Source organism: Callithrix jacchus, chromosome 6 (assembly GCF_049354715.1).
Source record: "Callithrix jacchus isolate 240 chromosome 6, calJac240_pri, whole genome shotgun sequence".
Taxonomy (NCBI): domain Eukaryota; kingdom Metazoa; phylum Chordata; class Mammalia; order Primates; family Cebidae; genus Callithrix; species Callithrix jacchus.
The window spans coordinates 37,897,442-37,921,550 of NC_133507.1; the positions used below are offsets into that span (position 1 = coordinate 37,897,442).

General features: G+C 37.7%; 1 protein-coding gene across 4 annotated transcripts in view; it reads right to left on the bottom strand.

Annotated features, from left to right (window-relative positions):
* GLS (glutaminase) overlaps positions 1–23,651 on the bottom strand; it is an 81,266-nt gene extending 57,615 nt beyond the window's left edge. For 3 of the 4 annotated variants that reach the window (XM_078327080.1, XM_035304223.3, XM_035304224.3), the window contains exons 1-5: positions 23,020–23,651; positions 8,329–8,425; positions 7,851–7,972; positions 2,361–2,490; positions 502–581 (exon numbers count right to left, since the gene is read on the bottom strand). In XM_078327080.1, the coding sequence (XP_078183206.1) occupies positions 502–581; positions 2,361–2,490; positions 7,851–7,972; positions 8,329–8,425; positions 23,020–23,405 (815 nt within the window). In that variant the 5' untranslated portion in view covers positions 23,406–23,651. Of the gene's footprint in view, positions 1–501; positions 582–2,360; positions 2,491–7,850; positions 7,973–8,328; positions 8,426–23,019 lie in introns of those variants that run through there. The other variant, XM_078327076.1, reaches the window with a different exon arrangement.
* Between the last annotated feature and the right edge of the window lie 458 nt (positions 23,652–24,109).

Here is a 24,109-nt window from a genome sequence, read left to right on the forward strand (position 1 = left end):
TTTAATGGATTTCATTAAATCCTACATGTTTTGCAACTGTTTTCACTTTGCAAATGAACCCACGAATATTGGGATATGTTATGTTGCACTATCTTAATTCTCATGCTAATTATAACAGGAACACAAGGAACAAAAATGATAGATGGGTTACCAATGTTGAGAAATGAGACAAATTTTATTAGTGGTGAGTTCATTAGAGAATAGTGTCATGTTTTGACAAGTCTGCTTTTCCTAAATAAATTGGTAACTGCAGGTATTTGAATAATACTCAAAAAATAAGACTACAACAGTGAATAAAATAGATGTCTTATAAAACTTAATATAATGTAACTTTTAGTTGAGTTTTTAAAAACTACATTAAAATCTACATTTATTTACCTTTTGAAATTATGCCGTTAGGACTAATTTCCATTACAAAAGATGATCTTCTCCATGTCATTCTAACCATTATACAAAATTTAAGGCTTAGAGTTGGTGTTCATGAATTTGAAATAAACTTACCTCTGTCCATCTACTGTACAAACAGACACACCCCATAAATCAGGACTGAATTTGGCCAGTTGAGGAATATAATCTGCAACCTATCCAAAAGATTGGAAATAAATGAATGGATACAATATAGGCAAATAATATATTTTCTTCCACCAACAAATTTCTTATCTCATTTTGCCTTCTCCTAATGACTGGTTATTTGACAACACTCAGTGGTTTTGTAGTCTTATCTTCTATAACAATGTTCATGAAAACTAAAGACAAAACAGACGAGAATTACGGGTGAGATCTGAAGTGACTTCTTTCAGTCTCTATTAATTTCTTGTTTTCCAGTGCATTCTTTCTTTCTAATGCATTCTTTCTTTCCTATACTTAGCAGGAGAGTCTAGCAGAGGAACTTGGACTTGATTTTGTTTTTTTAAGCAGGAAAAAAGTAAAAAATTTATTTAATCAGGATCATGGGTGCTATAGGATTTCACTAAGAAATTAGGAATCAAATATCTAAAAATAAGTAGTAAGTATTTACACTGAAGTTGTTATACAGTTGAATCTTGAACAACATGGATTTAAGCCACAAAGAGTACACTTATACGCAGACTTTTTCTTCCTCTGCCACCCCCAACACACAAGACCAATCCCTCCTCTTCTTCAATTTAAACGTGAAGATGATGACAATGAAAGCTTTCATGGTGATCCACTTCCACTTAATAGTAAATATATTTTCCTTATGATTGTCTCAATACCATTTCCTATCCTCTTACTTTATATTATAAGAGTATACTATATAATAAATATACAAAATATGTGTTAATAGACTATTTCTGTTATTGGTAAGGCTTATAACAGTAGTTATAAGTAGTTAAGTTTTAAGGCAGTCAAAAGTTATACTCAGATTTTTGTGTGGGACATAACCCCTGCTTTGTTCAAGGGCCAATTGTATTATACTAAAGCTATCCAAAGTTAAAACAAAGGAAAATGAAAACTTTCTGTATGAAAATCAAATAGTCCCTAGCACTATTATAGAATTTTAAAAACTAGAAACATTTCATTAATATTGAAGTATACCATGCCGGGCGCAGTGGCTCCCGCCTATAATCCCAGCACTTTGGGAGGCTGAGGCGGGTGGATCACGAGGTCAAGAGATGGAGACCATCCTGGTCAACAAGGTGAAACCCCGTCTCTACTAAAAATACAAAAAATTAGCTGGGCATGGTGGTGCGTGCCTGTAATCCCAGCTACTCAGGAGGCTGAGGCAGGAGAATTGCCTGAACGCAGGAGGCGGAGGTTGCAGCGAGCTGTGATCGTGCCATTGCACTCTAGTCTGGATAACCACAGCGAAACTCCGTCTCAAAATAAATAAATAAATATTGAAGTATATCAGATCTGCAGAAATTCTGAATAAGGTCTTTTAAATCAAAAATTTTAAATACCCCGTCATCTGAAAATGACAATATTCTTTTTTTTTTTTTTGAGATGGGAGTTTCGCTCTTGTTACCCAGGCTGGAGTGCTATGGTGCGATCTTGGCTCACCGCAACCTCCGCCTCTCCTGGGTTCAGGCAATTCTCCCGCTTCAGCCTCCTGAGTAGCTGGGATTACAGGGACGCGCCACCGTGCCCAGCTGATTTTTTGCAGAAAATGAAAATATTCTTATCCTTAGATTTCTCTTTAGCCAGAATAACAAAAGTTAAATATTTAAAATATTTTAAAAACACTAAATCTAGGGGCTTCACTTAAGTTAAATTTCTTAAACAAAGCTAAAGTATTTTCTTTACCAAAATGCAACGACACAATTTACTACCTAGACCTCAAAGTGAGCTGAATTTATTAAGTGATTGGGTTATGAAAATATGTACATCAGAAGCATTACCTTTCCTCCAGACTGCTTTTTAGCACTTTCATATAACTCATCAATGTGTGAGGTAAAAGACATAAAGTCAGGAATGACAAACTTTCTTCTAAAGGCTTGTGTCAACAAAACAATGTTGCTCTGAACACATCTGTGGAATGTAAGAAAAATAATTAATAAACTAGGTACCTTTCAAATATTAGAACTTGGTAATAATAATAATTTGGACACTGTTTAAATAATAGACATATTTATCATTTTATACAACTAAATTCCACAAATTATATTTTCTATATTATTTTCTTTTCTTCTAACAGTCTTTCAAGTAGTTGCTTGCAAGCTGTTGAACATGTAAGAGAAATAATCTGGATGTGCCTAAAATTGTGTCAAAAATTAAAATGACAAAGCATTCCACCAGGTTTAAGTATTAAGACCATCTGAAACAAGTTTCTTACTCAGAGTTGGTAAACATTCAGCATGATGACATCTGGCTAAAAAATTCTAACTGCCTGCCATGGTTGAGATCTTGTTTATTTATCAAGTAATCTCAGCGATATATCTCTTAGTTCTTATATAGCTATTACTAGCATTTTGTTTAAAAATTACACATTTTGCATTTTAACATGTTTTTCCTAAATTATATCAACTTTGTTTAGTCAGATTAATTTACCTCTTAAATGAAATGTCTGCTAAAATGCTCGTAAAAATAATGTATAATTTGAAATAAAATTTCATTTGAAGTAGTGTAACAGTCACCAAAAATGTTATATTACAATATTCCATTTAATATAAAATATGTAAATACAATGCAGAATAAAAAGGTTTCACTGTGAAAAAGTACTTTAAAAACATAGTAAACCAAGTGGATGAGAGGGCATGACCTCTAATAAACTGAACCAGTATTCTGCTTTTTATTAAAAGGAATTTAAGCCAGAAAATCAGTATATTAATGCAGCCTTTAAAAAGTTTTGCAAATAGATTACAACCAGTCATATATTCGGAGCTTCTTAAGCCTCTATAACTCAGTAATAGAATATTTAATTAATAAAGGAAGACTTGCTAAACACAGATATTAAGCCATAATATCAGCTATAACAAATCTCAAGAGTAAGCCCTCAACAGACAAAAAATCAACTGCTGAGGAGCTAAAGTATTTAAAGTCAAACCAGGCTGGGCATGGTGGCTCATGCCTATAATCTCAGCATTTTGGGAGGCCGAGGAGAATAGATCACCTGAGGTCAGGAGTCAAGACCAGCCTGGCCAACATGGTGAAACCTCGTCTCTGCTACTCGGGAGGCTGAGGCAGGAAGAATCGCTTGAACCTGGGAGGCAGAGGTTGCGGTGAGCCAAGATAGCACCACTGTACTCCAGACTGGACCACAGTGTGAGACTCCCTCTCAAAAAAAAAAGTCAAACCATTACTATAGGAATTTACCGATGATGTATCTGGATTCCTCACCAGTAAGTGATGTGATACTATATTAGCAGCTTCTTTGTAGAAGAGAAAAAAAAAACACATTGGTTTTTTTTTTTTTTTTTTTTTTTTTGGAGACGGGAGTTTGCTCTTGTTATCCAGGCTGGAGTGCAATGGTGTGATCTCAGCTCACCACAACCTCCACCTCCTGGGTTCAGGCAATTCTCCTGCCTCAGCCTCCTGAGTAGCTGGGATTACCGGCACGCACCACTGTGCCCAGCTAATTTTTTGTATTTTTAGTAGAGACGGGGTTTCACCATGTTGACCAGGATGGTCTCAATCTCTTGACCTCGTTCCTGATCCACCTGCCTCAGCCTCCCAAAGTGCTGGGATTACAGGCTTGAGCTACCGTGCCCGGCCTTAATAGCTATCTTGTTTAATCCTCAAAACATCAACTCTGTAAAGATTTCCCCACTTTATAGGTAAGAAAATGAGACTCTAAGAGGCTTAGTAACTTGCACTAATCATAAATGAAGATATAAAAAAGTAGATACTCTCAGTATTTCTTGTTTAGTCTGTGGTAAATGAGAAATTTTTAAATCTCAATATTTTTATCCAAGTTGTTCTCGATAAAACCAAATTAAAGTTAAAAATCAAATTTTGCATTTTAACTACTAACAAAAATTCAGAATAATATATACTCCCTTGTTCAATATAAAATTAACATATAGTTTAAAAATAAAACCCTAATAGAAATGACTACTGTTTCACTCATAAGGATCCCCCATTACAACATTAAAAAAGTACAGTCCCAATTTCCATAACTTATACACTATTGCTGATATCCTAGAGCTAAGAAATATTTAATCAATAAACCTTAATCATTTTTAGATAGTTTCAATGTTAACCTCAAAATATTACCATTGTTTTAATATTTTTAATGTTTCACATAGCTTCTAAAACAACTTGCAAGTATCAGAGTTATTTTAATATATATGCCATGAGTCTAACAGGGAATGAGAAGTCATATAAAAAATGAACTCTGAAAAGGAGGTGTTTATGCTTTTCAGCAAGTTATATCTTTCTCTGTTCTTTGTTCAGTTTTCTTACCTGTAAGCTGGAAATAATCATTTTCTTTCCTTAAATGTTTATAACTAAAAACTAATACAGGCTGGGCACAGTGGCTCAAGCCTGTAATCCCAGTGCTTTGGGAGACCGAGGCGGGTGGATCATGAGTTCAAGAGATCGAGACCATCCTGGTCAACATGGTGAAACCCTTTCTCTACTAAAAATACAAAAAATTAGCTGGGCATGGTGGTGCATGCCTGTGATCCCAGCTACTCGGGAGGCTGAGGCAGAATTGCCTGAACCCAGGAGGCGGAGGTTGCGATGAGCCAAGATCGCACCGTTGCAATGAGCCGAGATCACACCATTGCACTCCAGCCTGGGTAACAAGAGCGAAACTCCGTCTCAAAAAAAAAAAAAAAAAAAAATCTAATGCATGGCTGGGCATAGTGGCTCACACCAGTAATCCCAGTACTTTGGGAGGCCGAGGTGGGCAGATCACGAGGTCAAGAGTTCAAGACCAGCCTGGCCAACATGGTGAAACCCCATCTCTACTAAAAATACAAAAATTAGCTGGAGGTGGTGGTGGCCACCTGTAATCCCAGCTACTCGGGTGGCTGAGGCAGGAGAATCATTTGAACCCAGGAGGAGGTTGCAGTGAGCCAAGATCACACCATTGCACTCCAGCATGGGTGAAAGAGCGAGACTCCATCTCAAAAACAAACAAACAAAAAAAGAATGCATAATGGTTTACAAAACATTTCTCACAAATAATTTTTCATTAGTAAAATAACATAACAAATATGAAAATTTTAAGAAAATCAAACATACAAATGAATGGCTACCATCCACTTTCTTCCAAAACAAAAAGGTCAAAAAAATTATGGTCATACAAAGAAACAGTTCTAATACCTATCAGGTTAAAAATGCATGAATAAATAAAGGATTAGTTTTCAACACAAATACTTTTACTTCTATTCATTTTAAGAATTACTAGCATTAAAAACAATTGACTATCAAGCTGGGTACAGGCAGTCTCCAACTTAAATAGGTTATACTCCAAACAGTATGCTTAGAACATATTTTCCCAAGTTTAAAAAAAAAGTCACACATAATAGTTGTTTCTCAGATTACCATTAAAGTCTAGAAATATTAATCTACAATGTATTTTAGGTAAAATACTAACACATTGCTTCAACCAAACCTACCCACCTTTATAAATTATTTCTCTGGAGAAAAATGAATCCCATGTTATAGCATCTCCTCCCCAACCTCATGGAAGAAAGTTTATTTCTGGCAACACTAACTAGATAACTTATGAAAACAGAGAAAAGAATATCTGTGAAGCAATCGCCTCTCCAGGTGATTGAAAACTATTAAAAGGTTAATAGTTGGAGGTTCTGAACCACCTCATTCTAAAACTAAAAAGAGAAATAATTATGCCTATAGACTTGTACTTTTCTACTGGTTGCTCATATAGACCATAAAACATTTGTCAAGTTGGAAACTGCCTGTATTACAAGCACAGATTTTTTAAAAATTGGATTAGTGTCTAAAACAGTGGTAATTACTATCTCTTAATATAACTGTAGGAAGAAAATGTAATGCTTATGGTTCCCTGCCTTAATAATAAGAGGGTTTAAATTGTTTTAAATTTGATATTTAAACATAGCAACATGTTAATAAAGCAAAAATATTTTTCCAAGTATTAAAAGTGTATAAAATAATGCTTTCACTTCAAATTCCAAAACAGTTCCCCTACTAATTATCAACAGATCTACCTACCATTACTCTAACAACTTCATTCACAGATACAATAAAATAATGCCCGCAGAAAGCACTTTAATCAGAATATTTTGCAGATAGTTCATGAACATGAAAAATAATCCTTATTGCAAAGACACAAATAAATTTAGAAATGATGTTTTTCTGTCTCCTAAAAAAAAAACAGGTTCTGGAGAGACAAAATTCCTAACACCAACTGCAACATGGACCTAAAGTCTACACTTCAAGGTCAGCTAAGTTAACAGAACTAATAATCTCCTGGTGAAAAGGTAAGAATCCCAAGCTGTCAGCAGTGCTTCACAGCATGCCAGGAAACTTCAGAGAACCTCAGTTAAATGCTTATACCTTCAGATGACTTAATAGTCCAGATGATATCTAGAACAAATCACGCAACACCCAAAATAAAATAAAATAAAAGTAAATACATCCACACATAACAAACTTTCAAAGTAGATGGCAGAAATTTTATGGATCCACGTCTGAAAAAAGCCAATGTCTTAAGTAGTATTTACAGTTTTATACTAGTTTCCACTTAAATAGTAGTAGTTCAAAATATTATTTGATTCTTTGGGATCCATTACACACATGTCCATTAAATCTTTAAGTAATCAAACTAATAGAAACACATTAATAAAGATAAATAATAAATATATGCAAATACAGAAACATCAAAGTAAAAATTCTCATTTAACCAAATCAAGGCTTTAATCTCCAAAGTTGCCTTTAGTTCTTTACTGTTTTGAGGAAAATAAAAATAGTCAAAAGCCTATGTATTAAAATGTCTGAAGAGAGGAGAGGAGCAGACAATGCAGATATGCAATGTGAGGAACACAGGTTTGTCTGAAGCCCTCTCAATTTTATGGTATCACCTAAATCACCTTGTGGAAAAGAACTAGAGACCATGCTGAGAAAGCCTGCAAGTCATGCAGATGAATTGGGGATCAATATAAGCAATGACAGGACGAAAGATGTACCCTACTCAAACTGAATGCAATTTCCAGAGACTGTAAACTGGAAACACTAGTGTCTAAACTTCCTTAGAACAGATTTAAAGAAAGTATACTCTTAGCCTGGTGTATTATAGAACCTAATGTGTACCAAGTTCTTCAAACAAATGATGTTTATAAATCTCCTTTTTCTATTACACAGGAAGCAGTGGCCTTCAAAGATACAATTTTTTTTTTTTTAAAGCAGAATCACCGTATAGCATAGCAAATCACCATTAAAGGTTTGGCAGAAACTTTTACTTTTTAAAAAGATCTTTGTCTAGCATGACACCATCTGATGTTGTTTGAAGAGTTAATCTTAACATATCCATACACTCTTTCAACCTGGGATCGGACGTTCGCAATCCTGTAGATTTGAGTGCCTGTTTTTAAAAAAATAAGAGTTTGTAAATATATGGTGCAAATAATGTATATGCTTATTCCAACTACAAGATTTTATTCCTGTATATAAAAACTTCTACCCAACACCTGAACATGAATATGGCATCTTAGTGTCACTATTACCCACTTTCTGGACAAGTTTCTCATTGTTTCTCTCTTTTTCTTTCATTGATTACCTTGAAATGAGCATGATAAAAATTTGAAAACATAATAAGAGAAATAGTGTCAGTCAGAATCTACATGATCAGACGACCTTTAAGACTGTATTTCAATAATACTGTATATATTTAAGTATTACTATTTTTTTAATTTAAGATATAAAAATATAAAAACTTACTGTAATAAATTTATGAACAGGTATTTTCTCTTGTCCTTCCGCAATTGTATAGAACAGCAAATCTTCCAAGCTAGGTAACAGACCCTGTTTTATTTTACTAAAGAGGTAGAAAGAATACAAAATTAATCCTTGTATGAACATTCTAATGAATTTTAGCTAAAGCCATTATTAAATAACCACTGAACCAGACTACAGCTGAGCTTATATACTCAAGACTACAGTCATAATAAATGCTGATTTGCCAAAATCAAATCAGTAACACTACAAACCACACTGAAAAACAAGTTAAAAAAAATATCACTAACACATAGATATTTTTTAATCCCAGGTTTTGAAACCCTGATCATCAACTCTAGCTGCACTAATGCCTAGCTATCCATTATGGTGATGCCTTCCTATATAGTCCAGTACAATCACCCAATACAAATTATAGAGCTCAGCACATGTTCCAATAAGACTCAATGTTCTGACCAGGCATGGTGGCTCACACCTGTAATCCCAGCACTTTGTGAGGCCAAGGCAGGCGGATCACGAGGTCAGGAGATCGAGACCATACCAGCCAACATGGTGAAACCCGGTCTTTACTAAAAATAAAAAAAAATTAGCTGGGCATGGTGGCGCATGCCTGTAATCCCAGCTACTGGGAGGCTGAGGCAGGAGAATCACTTGAACCAGAGAGTCGGAGGCTGCAGAGAGCCGAGAATGTGCCACTGCACTCCAGCCTGGAAGACAGAGCAAGACTCTGACTCAAATTAAAAAAAAAAGCATGAAGACTCAACATTCTGTTCAGTTGTTTTAGGAGTTTTTGAAATATGATGACTATATTTACCTTTTATTCAAATAGTTAACCTGATTATGAAATCTGGGAGAGACAGCAATTAACTACCGGACAGTAGTTAATAGCAAGTGCACAAGTTCTTGAATCCTGGCTGTAATACTATAGTTGTGTAACCTTGGGTAAATTAATTAACCTTTCTGTGATCCAGTTTCCTCATTTGAGAAAGGGGATAATAATGTCTCCCTCACAGGGTTGTTGTGAGGATCAGTTGACTCAATACATTCAATATCTTTAGAATACGCCTGGCATAGAGTAAGACTCAACTGACAGTAGTTGTAGTTATTATTTCTAAAGTGATCTAGGTTTTTACCTAACCTAGTCAGTCCTTTGCAACCACAGATTCAAATAAACAGATACAAAATTTCAGAAAAAAAAATAAAAAACATATAATAAAAGGACAGTATAAGAACTATTTACATAGCATTTACATTATATTAGGTATTGTAAGTAATATGAGAGGATGTAAGTAGGTTATAGGCAAATGCTAAGGCATTTTACATAAAAGACTTGAGCTGTGGGGGTCCTGGAACCAATCTCTTAACACACACAGAGGGACAAGGCAAGACTGTATACAACTAACTCTACAAATCAGTCACCCAGGCTGGAGTACAGTGGCGCCATCTCAGCTCACTGCAACCTCTGCTTCCTGGGTTCAAGCGATTCTCCTGCCTCAGCCTCCCAACTAGCTGGGACTACAGGCACGTGCCTCCACGCCCAGCTAATTTTTATATTTTTAGTAGAAACAGCATTTCACCATGTTAGCCAGGATGGTCTCCATCTTCCAAACTAGTGATTCGCCCACCTCGGCCTCCCAAAGTGCTGGGATTACAGGTGTGAGCCACTGTGCTCGGCAATTAACCAATTAACCAAACTTTTAAACAATGAATGTCACACAAATGTTTTTTTAAAAACTAACACATAGCTTTATCATTAAAATATTTAATGACATATCCTGGATATATAATTATTCCCTGCAACTATATTTACTCTTATGTAACTTTTAAAAATGCATTTGGAGCTGCCATGGTGGCTCATACCTGTAATCCCAGCACTTTGGGAGGCTTGAGGCAAGCAGATCACTTGAGGTCAGGAGCACAAGACCAGCCTGGCCAACATAGTGAAACCCTGTCTCTACTAAAAATACAAAAATTAGACAGGTGTTGTGGCAGGCGCCTGAATCCCAGCTACTCAGGAGGCTGACTGAGGTAGGAGAATGGCTTGAACACTGGAGGCAGAGGTTGCAGTGAGCCTCCGGCCTGGGTGACAGGGCAAGACTCTGTCTCCTCCCAAAAAAAAAATTGCATTTGAGATGTTTTAGTAACAATAGCTAAAATATATTGATCACTTACTTACGTTCTACACACATGTGCTGTTTTATATGCATTCTAACTTAATCCTCCAAGGATCTTATGACAGAGGTACTATTGTTATTCAAAATATATTACAATTTCTGGTACATAGAAGATCAACAAATTTTTTATTTATTGAAAAAAATGAGTACCTCTATCCCCTTTCACAGATTAGGAAACAGAGGCTCAGCAGTTAAGAAGCTTTCCAAGGTTGCACAGTGGCAAAGATAAATTTAGATCTCTGTTTTTCTGAATCCAAACTACTACTATATCTTACTGGCTCTCTAACTTGCTAGCTCATTACCTTTATAAGGTACAAACAAGTTTTTCTAGGTCTTATCCTGATCTAATACCATTAAACACAGTTTAACAATACGCACCACCTAATATTTAAAGAAAAACTGAATCAGCTGTCATAAAATCAGTGGATAATAACATACCAATTATTTACAGCAAATGGTTGGTCCAGATAATGGTAGCTTGTTATTTTAAAAAACTGCAGAATAAGCTTTCTATGTATTTATCACACCAGTAAATGGTATTTGCTTTGCCTAAAAGCTATGTAAATAATGTAAAATATACACTTTTTTAGCTTATGGCACATAGTGCAAAAAAATTAAAATGGCCACATTATTGCCATAGCTAGCAAAAAAAGTAAATGTTTACTTGCTTTTAAACAAGAAACTAATTTTTATCTACAGGAGAAAGAATTTAAGCCAGCCCTAATGAATAAACTCGCAAAAAAAAAGCTGTCAAAACTGATAAAAACAAATTACTACTTATCTCAGCATTTGAAAGCTCAGACTTTGATCTGAGAATAAACTGGCTTCAACAGTCTGGTGAACAAACATACTCAAATATTCTCCTCAAACTTTCTACAAGGCAGAAACTACTCTAAAGATCTTTCATGACTTAACCCCCTTTTTCTCTCCCTAAATTAATTGTTTCTGGTAATTCTTCACAATAATGTATTTTTCTATTAAAATTCAAAAGCTAAAACCTATAGCTTTCAGTAACTATATAGTAACTAGGAAATCCTTGAGATAAGTACTTAAGTTTTAATGACACATGGGATTATAGTAGGCTTTCAAATCTTATCATCAACAATTTTAATAACCCAAGTGAGTCCTCCAGAGTCCCTGGAGAGAAAAACATAAAATGGCTATGATATTCAGCAATTCAAATAGGATATAACAGAAGATCATCTGAATAAGAAATTCCTTATTTCTCACCATTTTTATTTCTCTAACTTATACTCTCTCTCATTTCCTTTCTAAATTCTGCCTTTAAGATCATTTTACTATCATATTGTTCCTTCTTCCTACCCATTCCTTCCCCTACTTTAGCCTCACAAAATAACTGTCTTAAAAATAATTTGGTATTGAAAAAGAAAAAAAATCCTATGTATTTATGCCATATTCAACATCAGGTTAGACATCATTTACAGTCTAGAAGACATAGAAGACATGTATATAAAATGAGGAATTACGAGAATATATCTATGACATCCAGACTTTGGAAAACTACTTCACTGTGGTCTAATAAGGTCAAGATTTTTTTAGATGAGGTGGAATTTGAGCTAAACCTGAAAGATGGATAGGGGCTGGAAGCATGGCAACAGAAAAGGATATCTGACAAACAGACCAAAGGGATGAAAATAAGCATTCACTTAGCGTTTACAAAGAACAGCTAGAGCACAGAATGTGTGAATTAAGGTGCCTGTTTCTACCTATAAGCTATTATATAGATACTTTCCAGTGTTGAGAGAGATATATACAAATCAACTGCTAAATGAGGAAACTACCCTCCAAAAAATACTTTGTTTAAGTGCAGGGCCAACTTCTGCAACATGAAAAGAGGAACTATCTTTGCTTACCCCACTGACCAAATTAGTCTATCCATACCAAAGGGGGAATTCATACTCCTCAGTCTGGTATGCAGTTCTCTATAAATTAGCTTTAGACTATTTATTCCTAACTTATTCCTTATAATTCCCCAATGTAATTGACTAGACTCAATGACCTGTATATAAGTACTGCCATCTCACCTTTATTATTTTTTTTTACCTATCTTGCCTTCTGTTTATAACCTTCCTCTCCCTAAACCTTTAAGCTTATCAATGATCATTTCAATTGTTTCATAGGACTTTGCCCCACCAGATTCTCTATACTCTTTAGCATTCTCTAGCATCACTAAATTTTGTTCTTTTCTTGTACAGCTTATTATATGCCAAGCAATAGAGATAAAGATCCCTAAAGTAAGGTTGTGGTCTAGGAGAAATAAGACTAAAGCCATGTGGCAAATACTGTGGTAGAAATGTTTTTCAAAAATTATTATATTAGCAAGTACAGATGAAGTATTTAATTTCACCTTAATGGGTAGGGGAAATCAAGATGGTTTCTAATGTGTAATTAGGACCAACAATGCAAACTCACCTTCATCAGTTCAAAAATCTTATAAATAAAAAAACTATCAAATGAAAGGAAGAAAATTCAAGAATCCATGAAGTGAACGGAGGAAAATAATGGAAACCAACTGTACTGTCTTATTTCGTTAAATAGCATTTCATATCACCCAACCTCCCCAAACTATAAAGCTTCAAGGCTGGGATCAAGTCTTTTCAAATTTTTTTTCACAACCCTGCCTAACTCTTAAAACACATAGTATAGTATGATACACCTATGAGATAATGAAAAACTATCATTGTTTTTTCAAGTGAGATTAGAAAAAAAACGAGGCCTAATAACAGAATACAAAAGGATTTGCTAGTCTTTACTTATGCCTTCATTTAAGACTAATGATCCTTAAGATGATATTCACAGTTGTTTTAAAATCAGTGTATCATTTTGAATTTATAGTGAGCTGACTGGTAACAACTGTCTATCAACACCAGCAAATTAGAAGATTAATAAACCTGTTAAGTTGAAAGCTGAATGAATTGATGGTGGCTGACCACATAATAAAATAGCTTATCAGAATGAATGTAAGACTAACAAAGTGACAAATTCTACTTATCATCCAAGTGATTTTGCCCCAAGGCTAATCATTGGTGGAATTTAAAAATAAAAACTTGCATCTTTTAAGGCTTTACTGCTTAAAAAAAAAAAAAAAGGACTCTCACTTTCCATCATATTAAAACCCTACGAGGTAAATTAAGGGAGTTAATTGTCCCCAATGTACAGATAAAGAGAGTCTTAGAAGAGTGTGGCAGCATGCACCTACAGTCCCAGCTACTTGGGAGACTGAGACGAGAGGACTGCTTGGGCCCAGGAGTTCAAGGCTCCAGTGAACTATAACGGGACCAATTCATTCCAGCCTGGGTGACACAGCAAGATTCCAATTCTAAAAAAAAATAAATTTTACTTTTAAATTTAAAAAAAAAATTTGTTTTAACAGTATCAAAGTCAAACAGCATGCCCAATGTCACGTAAATCTTAAGTGGCTGGAACAGAATCAGTCCTTTGTCCCTCGCTCCCGACTCTTCCTGCTCTGCCACCTCATGCTCTCAGTGGTTAGCACTCTATTTTAGGATGAATATCTGTAATTCTTGAAGGATAATAGAAGATGAAGCTCTTTACCAATTGAAAAATTTCTAACCAAAACGCAAATAAGAAAACTAAATTGTTCTGCCTTGACAAAACTGCATCTTGTCAAAGCAAAGATGAGATTATATTAAATAACGACTTATTTTGATTGGACTTTTTAGAATAAATTCATTTAAAAGCAGACCAAAGTAAAGAGCACAAAAGCCAGCTTTTTTTTTTTTTTTTCGAGATGGAGTTTCGCTCTTGTTACCCAGGCTGGAGTGCAATGGCACGATCTCGGCGCACCGCAACTTCCGCCTCCTGGGTTCAGGCAATTCTCCTGCCTCAGCCTCCTGAGCAGCTGGGATTACAGGCACGCGCCACCATTCCCAGCTAATTTTTTGTATTTTTAGTAGAGACGGGGTTTCACCATGTTGACCAGGATGGTCTCGATCTCTTGACCTCATGATCCACCCGCCTCAGCCTCCCAAAGTGCTGGGATTACAGGCGTGAGCCACAGCGCCCAGCCAAAAGCCAGCTTTATATGAGGAAATGGTCAGGCTGTCCCTGTCAGCTAATGGCAATCTGTCCATGTGTTTGCACAACTTCAGAAGTTTAATCCAAAAGGCAGTCTGGCTGTCTCAGGTGGGAAGACTAGGATCTGGGGAGATCAAGTGTATAATGTCCAACTCTTGTTAGTTTTTCCAATAATCCATTTCTTTAGCCAAGTATCCTTTAATATATAAGTCTAGATGGAATAATACAGATATCATATGAATTGTCACTGGAATCACTTTGATACCAGTACAGATGACTTATTCAAAATAACTAAAATATATAGGTAGAAGGTAATGGAAGACTTCAGTCACACATAAAGAAAAATGAAACAGCTATGAAAATGGAATGGGCTGTCTTCTAAGGGAGTGAACCCCCATGCAAAGGATGTATTCAAGTAGAGATGAGTAACAACCTATAGGAAGTATATAACAGAAGAGAGGAAAGGAACAGCTGGGGAGAACGGTTTGTAAGATCTCTTATAATACTGAACCTAAAAAAAACTTAATTCTATAAATTGAATTAATTTGCTGCTAATAGATGAAAAAAGCAAAAGCAAAACAAACCCTAAAACTGTCTGAACTTGTTTAGGTCATTTAATATCTGTGGGCAGCTTATATAATATGTAAAATGAGCTGGAATTAAATGTTTTTTAAAGCCGCTTCCATGCCTAATTCTCAGTTTTTGAGTTGCTAAAAATAGATGTCCTCCAAATCTCTACACTCAAGTGAGATCATAAACTTTATTCACTCAGGACTTACGTACTTTTATTTACAAATAAGCAAATTCATCTTAGTTCTTAACACAAAAACTAAGGGAAGTACTTAATGCCACTGAACTAGGGAACTTTAAAATGGTTAAAATGGTAAATTTTATGTTATGTATGTTTTACCACAATTTTTTGAAAGCTGTTAAGCAGAACTAGATACAGAAGGTGAGAGTGAAGGAGGATTGCTAAAGTGGAGACATGAATAAGAGGAACATGTAGAGGAAAAGATACAAAAATTCACCTAAGAACAAACTCACCCTTAAGAGTACTGGTTAAAGCAGAACCAATCAAGGCATGAGAGAACTCACCAATAAGTATATTTTAGTGCAGGGGTAGGCAAACCATAGCAGGGGCCTCTTCTTTTTGTAAATAAAGTTTTATCGGAAGACTGCCACATCCATTTACCTATTATTTGTGGCTATTTTGCTACCACCACTGAACTGAGTAGTTGGAATAGAGACCCCCAAAAGCTGAAAATATTTACCATTGGACCTGTCAGGGAAAGTGTGCCAGCACTTGTCTTACAGCATCACTGTATTACAGTGCAATATAATAATGCTTCCTTAAAAACAAATAAATAAATAAAAAATAATGCTTCCTTAAAATACACATAATTTGAACAAGAAACGTTAACCTCTATTCATGGTCATGTTTTAATACAGTAGAGAAATATGTAACCTTTACCAAGAATAGTTTTAAATTTTTAAGGTTTGATGTTTGAGAGTACCAGTGAATATGAATAATATTAACGAACAGGAGCTGTACAAATTCATACATAATCTATTTTCATACTTTTCTTTCAACGTAATAGTGTTTACTATTCTTATACAACTAGAATCAAGATATTAGGGCAGATGACTAGGCAGTAGAGATTTATAAGTTCAAAATTTAACAGACGTGGTTCCTTTGATTCTCAAAATTGTGTAATGTTTTTTACTGTTTTAGAAGTTTCCCACTCATAATAGGAAATCTTAAGAGTACCAAAAAGAGGCAGGAAAAACAATGTTCATTCTCATAAACCACAATTGGTAATATTTTGGCTTACTTCCTTCTATTACTTTTTTTGAGCTTTTTAAAATAGCTTAAGATCACTTGAGATTATACTGCATAGAAAATTCTATATTCTAACTTTTGGTCTAGCATTTATTTTCTTATGTCCCAAAAAGTATCTCCAAACATTTTAAATGACTAAATAAGAGACTCTCATATGAATGTACCATAATTTACTTAACTATCCCACTAATGTTGAACATGAAATGTTTCTCCATTTTTCTCTAGTATGCATAACACTGTACCAAAAATATTAGGGAATGATCTAACACTTCAGTTTATTTTGTAAGCTTAGATTCCTAAAAAGGCATGAATAATTTATAAGTTCCTCATAGAGGTTAAAAATTGCTCTTCAGAAAGTTTACAATCCCATCAAAAATAGAAGGAAGTGTCTATATCACTCAAAATATCCTCATCAAGAGGACATTCTAAAAATCTTTTTTTAGAAGGCTATACCAGAAATTAATAGACAAAAATATATTTCTTAATCTTGAAAGTTATCAATGTTTTGTTCATTATGCAACATGTACAGTTCCACGTTTTGAAAGTAATGCTTTCACTATAAACATTTCTTCATAATGAATGTTACATACCAACCAGAGGACATTTCCAAATGGAAGTCAAGGTACATTAACATTTTGCTTCTACTATGTTGTAGGGGGTCAGAAAATCACTAAGTGGAGTGCAGTGATCGATCATAAGTAACTTGTTTCATAACCTGAGCAATTTTACACCTGAGTAGATTACAGGATAAAACTGTAGTTAACAGTATCTCTATGTGAAAACTGTGTATCTCACTTAGAGATATCAGTAATTAGTAACATTTTTATAAATACATCTGTTCACATAGCTTTCTTAAGAATTTCTCTTACTAGCAAATGACTTAAAGGTGAAAAGGCACAGACGGGCAACTACATAATATAACTGTGATTTACATAGGATTTAACATGATTGAGCTCCCTAACACAAATTCTATAATTAGGCTTTCAGTTTCTACAGTCATAATTTTTCTTCATTTCAAGTATCACAAGAAAGAAGCAGTACAGCCTTTTACTGATTTCTTTTTCTTTCTTTCTTTCTTTTGAAAGTGTCTCGCTCTATCTTCCAGGCAGGAGTGTAGTAGCACGATCTAGGCTCACTGCAACCTCCACCTCCTGGGTTCAAGCAATTCTCCTGCCTCAGCTTTCCGAGTAGCTGGGATTACAGGCACCTGCCACCAAGACTGGCTAATTTTTGTATTTTTATTAGAAATGGGGTTTCACCAGGTTGGCTAGGCTTGTCTCAAGCTCCTGACCTCAAATGATGCACCCGCCTCAGCCTCCCAAAGTGCTGGGATTACAAGCATGAGCCACCACGCCCCGCCTGATTTCTTTTAAGTAACTTTTTAAAACTCAAAGAAACCCACAAATATCTTCAGCAACTTTCCTTCAAGGTGACATTTATCTTCGGACTAAAACAGTGCCCTCGTCCTTTTGGCTGGCCTACCTATTGCCTCATAAAAAAGGCTGAATTCTATTTGGTAGTCATTTCATCAATTAGATGACTTTGAGGTAGGCAGACTTCTCTATTTTATAGTAAGATCTGGAAACATGCAGCTAAAACTCAAGGAGACTAAACCCCTCAGAATCTAATTCTTGCCCTTTCAGTGAACTTCATCCAAATGTTAATAAAATTAAAATTATCAGCATGCAGTTTGTTAATTACAAATCATGGACAAATTTGTCAATGACTAATTAACACACATTTTACACTTAATCTTAGCCAAAAGGCCGAGAAGCGATTAATGCACATTTTAATATAAATATTAGGCCACAAAAATGTTATAACATATAGTTATTGTTACTTTTTTCACGTGATTTTAAAAAAACAGAAATCTAAAACTCACTGATAATCATCACCTAGAAAAAACTGTTAATATTGAAGAAATCAAAAATAACTAAAGGGCTGCTTGAGAAGCCCAAACAAAAAAATTAAACATACTTTCCACCGTGATTTCAGTTTTAGTGAATTGTAAATATGCTAATTTTTTAAATTAAGAACAAATGCAATACTGAAGGACCATAAAAACACGCACTGCCTATTTTAAAAGGGGTTCTGTCATTCAATTCTAAAACATAACATTTATATCTGCCAAATACTGACTCAACTTTCTTTCTTTCTTTTTTTTTTTTTTGAGACAGAGTTTTGCTCTTGTTACCCGGGCTGGAGTGCAATGGCGCGATCTCGGCTCACCGCAACCTCCGCCTCCTGGGTTCAGGCAATTCTCCTGCCTCAGCCTCCCAAGTAACTGGGACTACAGGAGTGCACCACCACGCCCAGCTAATTTTTTTGTATTTTTAGTAGAGATGGGGTTTCACCATGTTGACCAGTATGATCTCGATCTCTTGACTTTGTGATCTACCTGCCTCGGCCTCCCAAAGTGCTGGGATTATAGGCATGAGCCACTGCGCCCAGCAACTTTCTTACTAGCATTGTTCAATCTACCCAATTCAATGTTTGCTGAAATGCATAACCATTTAATCTTACTTTGATATTCAGTTTTCAGAGTATACACCACAACAATTTTTTTGCCCTTCATTTTCCATTTACTAAATATATGAACTATCAAAACATAAACCCATACTATCTAAAACTAGCTGAAATCATTTTTTCTTGAACTTTTACTTTTAAATATAAATATACTTTAAATTATGCTTATTTGTGTAATTACAAATAGTTTTGAATGCCAGGACTTCATGTAGATGTGCAAACATCCAACTACTACCTCACAGTATGCAGTTTTTAACAGAAACTACCAAACTGCCCTCCAAAGTAACTGAACTAATTTATACTTCTACTAGCAATGCAAGAGTTCCTATTTCCCAATCACTTGATTTAACATCTGCCAATCTGAGGAGAAACTGACCTCATTGTTGCCTTAAGAGAATACTTTCAATGTTGCATACTGCATGAATTATCTATTTTCTAAACAACACACATTTGCTGGTATTTTTTCAGCTCAATTTCTGTTATCTCTTTTCCTTTCTCATTAAAAAATAAATGTCCAGGGCCGGGCGCAGTGGCTCATGCCTGTAATCCCAGCACTTTTGGAGGCCGAGGCGGGTGGATCACGAGGTCAAGAGATGGAGACCATCCTGGTCCACATGGTGAAACCCTGTCTCTACAAAAAATACAAAAAATCAGCTGGGCGTGGTGGCGCGTGCCTGTAATCCCAGCTACTCAGGAGGCTGAGGCAGGGGAATTGCCTGAACCCAGGAGGCGGAGGTTGTGGTGAGCCAAGATCGCGCCATTGCACTCCAGCCTGGGTAACAAGTGAAACCCCGTCTCAAATAAATAAATAAATAAATGTCCAAATAAAAAAACTTAATAATGCCCTTGTACCTCTATCCCTTTGACTCTTCCAAGGAACCCTTCACTAAGATAGGATAAACATTAGCCGGGGTGGTGGTGTGCACCTATAATCCCGGCTACTCAGGAGGCTGAGGCAGGAGAATCGACGTTGGTGTGAGCCAATATTGTGCCACTGCAACTCCAGCCTGTGCAACAAGGTAAGACTCCATCTTAAAAAAAAAAATACACACACACACACACACACACACACACACATAAAATGCTCATTCAAGTTCCTATTGGTTTTCTGGAAGGAGAATGATATTTTCAAATTAAAACTCTAAAATTAATCTCATAACAGTATGTAACATAGGTTGAATTAGAGAAAATAATGAATATTGGGGTACAGATTTTAAATTTGAAGTCATCGGATATGTGGAGACAAATGGAAGAATGGAGTTTAGATTAAGAGATGAAGTATTACCTACACAAAGATGAAAGTCAAAGATGAAAGAAGGGATACACTGTTGAGAAGGTAGACAAGTGGGAAAGGAGCAAAGGCCTCAGCCTCAGGGTTTACCCAGTGAGGAAACCCAAAAAGAAGTAGAAAACAAGAGAGAACAATTTTGAAAATGAAGAGAGGCAAGCAAAGTTGGTTTTCAATATAACAGAATGAACCATAACAAAATTAAATAAGATCACTATAGGGAAAACTGAGCAAAGATAATTACATTTTTCTGTATGATATTAAGATGTTCGTATCCTAAACCACACTAAAGTTGTGTAATGGAGACAGTATAGTCTAGGGTAACATTAGTTCAAAGAGTCTGTGGAAAAAAGGTAAGGTAATTTGTTTATATGCTGCCTCTTTCCAGAATATAAAGTAAATAAAATATAAAGTCAGGACCAAGGAAAGAAGAAAAAGCAAATACCCCAGCCATGTGAACTAATGAAATTGGCGTGGTTAAGCATTAAATTTACTCTGAACTTATTTATCAGCAGAGCAAAAGGTAAACAGTGCAAATCACATAGTTTCATATAAGACAGATGTATAGCAATTTCTCAAGATAAACATTTTTGCGGAAACTAAAAAAATTTAAAACCTTTATGTGCAAGCCTGAAATTCAAAAGGCAATCTCCTTAACAGACTTTAAAAAAATGAAGAAGCAATTTTTTTCTCATGTATCTAATAAACAGTTATGTGGCATTTAACACATGCCAAATATTGTGCTAAGCCTTTTACAAATGTTAATTAATTTAATTTTTACATGGTTATTTATTTTAATAATACTACATAAAATCTAGCACAGTCCTGAGTGAGTGCTAGCATACCAAGTGGACTGCTGATTGAGGGATGACCTATGCTTTGGAGGCTAAGCATTAGAAAGGATAACAGGATCAACTGGGAGCTTATCTCCCAGGATAAGAGAAATGTTTGTCACAAAAAGGCAAAATGGAAGGGGCCAAAGGAGGAAAGCTACATTTGGAAAGAGATCATTCAGGAAATAGAAACTTTAACCAAATTAACATATTTTTTTCACAACCTTGAAGCCATTGCTAAAAGGTGACTTCTTACTAAGAAGGCAATGAAACCAGAAACTTCTGCACAAGTGAATCACAAAAGAAGCTCAATTTCCTATCTGACAAAAGAGGAAAAAAAGAGAGGCACTAGAGCCACTGCAGAGACACAGACCTGAAGACAGTTTTAGTAGAAAGCAGTTCCCATCCGATAGCCTTTAAGGTTAACTTTTAAATGGTAGTGACTGCATTTTGCAATTCTGTAAGTTGGGCACTTTTATGTAAACTCTTGTCACCTGCTTGGTAAACCGGATAATGTTAAAGTAAAAGTGAGTCCCACATGAGACTAAATATCATTCTAGTCCCTATGACATGAGAAAAATACATATTTAACAAGAGTTTAGCTTTTTAGAACTTCAAAGGATTTACGTTATCTAACCCAAGATATTAAATAACTTGCCCATGGTCAGGACGTTGTTTTATGGCATGACCAATATCACACAATACCACAAATTTTGCCCATCATCAAGTGATTTTTTTTCAAATAATCTTCTTCAGTCTGGGAGAAGAACTTTAGTAAAGTTTTTGGAAGGTCCCAACTTCAGTTACAGGAAAATATCAAGCAGGCGTGAGATTGAAATTTTAAGAACGTTCTCACTTTCGGTTTGACTTAAGGAACTCTAGAGCTGGAAATAGCAGCAGAAATAAGGGAAGCAGAACAGGTTACAGAGTGTCAGCATACAAAGCCAGAAAAATAGTAAGGTATAATGAAAGCAAACAGGTAAATTTTACCCATTTTGGGAAAACAAAGTTGTCCATTTGTATTACACAAGACAAAAATATTTAGGAGACTGTTTTGCATATTGTTTAAGAAAAACCAATTTTGCTTTAAGACTAAACTACTGTGCTGTACACATGCAGGATGAGTCAACATCCTATCACAATGAAGTCACAAAACCTGCTTAACTCAAATTTTTCACTGAGCTAATGTATTATGTCACATTTCACCTTAGCTCTTCAACTTTTATTTCTAAAAATCTCTACATCTCATGGAAGACATGAGAGGCCAAAGCTGGTCCTCAATGCAAACAGGTGGTCTATATACTGCGTGCCCCATCTTCTCGGCCACATGACCCTATTCCTCCTAATCTCACTTCTGAAACACTGTTTCCGGTGCCCCCGATGGCTCTACACGTGCCTGAGGTAGCCACTCCAGAAATATAAAGATCTCTCTGTCACATCTGGCTCCCAACAAGATGATGGCAGAGACCAGGGGAGGGCAGGCAGAGCGGAAAAGAGCCAGGAAAGGCGACAAGTCAGGAAGGTAAAGACTCCGGTGAACGCCAGACTCCTAAATGCCACACGGTGGAGATGTTCGTGCGGCATCGCCCACGAATGCCTGGGGCAGGCAGCCAGGCGTTGCAGCCGCGAGCCAGGGAGCAGAGCACGCGGAGCAGGCAAGGCAGCGGCCTCTCCTGCGCTGGGGACGCCAGGCGAGACCCTCAGGCCCCACCACTGCTCCACCGGGGCAACCCCCGCCGAGGGTGGAGAAGGGAAGTGGGGGCTTGGCAGAGGGGCGCGGGCGGGGAAGGCGCGGGCGGGGCCGGGCCTAATCACATGGCGCAGGCCGCCCGGCATCTCTTTCTTTCTCTTTTCTAAAACCTCGGCTCCCATCCCGCCCCACAGCAGGCCCCCCGACTCCCCGGAGCCCGGGCCCAGAGCGGAACGAGGCCTCCTGCGCCTCGCGGAGACACTCACTTTTCGCCTGAGGCCACCAGCTCTTTGCTCTCGCTGTTGCCAAACGCGTCAGTCTCCCCGGGGCCGTCCTTGGGGCTGGGCGCCGCCGGGGCAGCGGGTGGCGACACCCCGGGCTGCGGCTGCGTGCTCCCCTTGCCCAGCTCCTGCAAGATCTCCGAGGGAGAGCTGGACAGGCCCCGCGCTAGGGGCCCCGCCGGCCAGCCTCCCCCGCCCCACCACGGGTGGAGTCGCGCGGCGGCCGCCGGGCCCGCGGCCGGCCGTCCCCCGCCCCGGGGACGCCGGCACAGGGTGACCAGGGGCTGTGCCCGCCTCAGAGTCCCGCAAACGCCGGCGGGCGACCGCAGGAGCAGATCCCGCAGCATCGCCGAGCCTCGCAGCCGCATCATGCTGCCGGGTCAGTCAGCGCCCGCTGGACAGGGGAGGATGCTCCGGGCGTGGGCGGCCGCTTTCCTCCGGGAACGCGGTCTGGGGCGGGGCGGTGAGACGACAGAAGAGGAAAGGGCAGCGACGTGGGTGTGTTTCCAGCGCCGACTCCCGCAGCGGATGCAGGTACTGCTGCTGCTGCTGCTGCTGCTCCCGCTCCCTAGGATCCTCGCGATCGAGCCTCCTCACACCGCCTAGGGCTCCGCACTGAGGCTGAAGCGCAGGGTAGGGCTGGAGACCTTCGGCGCTCACACACCCGGGGGCGGGGGACGCCGGTGGCACGCCCCCTTCGCCGCCTTCGATTGGCTCAAATCCTCGACCTTTCTTTTGATTGGCGATTCGAGCAGTCAAATTTCTGTCGGCTCTGGGTGCGCGGAGAGGAGGGCGGGGAACTAGTGGGGGGCGGGGAGGGGAGTCAAACTGACATGTGAAGCGGATGAGCCAGGCCCGGCTCCTCAGTAGCACTTTCTTCACGCCGCGCCAACCCCGAGGCTAGCTAGCCTAGTTGGGTACTGGGGGCTCCGAGTTCTCGCATTTATGAAGCGGTGGGCTCCTCAACTCCGGGGCTTCGAGCTGTTTGGGAGACTCATGGGCGAGAGAGCCCCCGCAGCCGAGGGCTGTGAGGTCAGCAGGGTTGGCGGGGCTCGGCCGGTCCCAGCTCGCATCT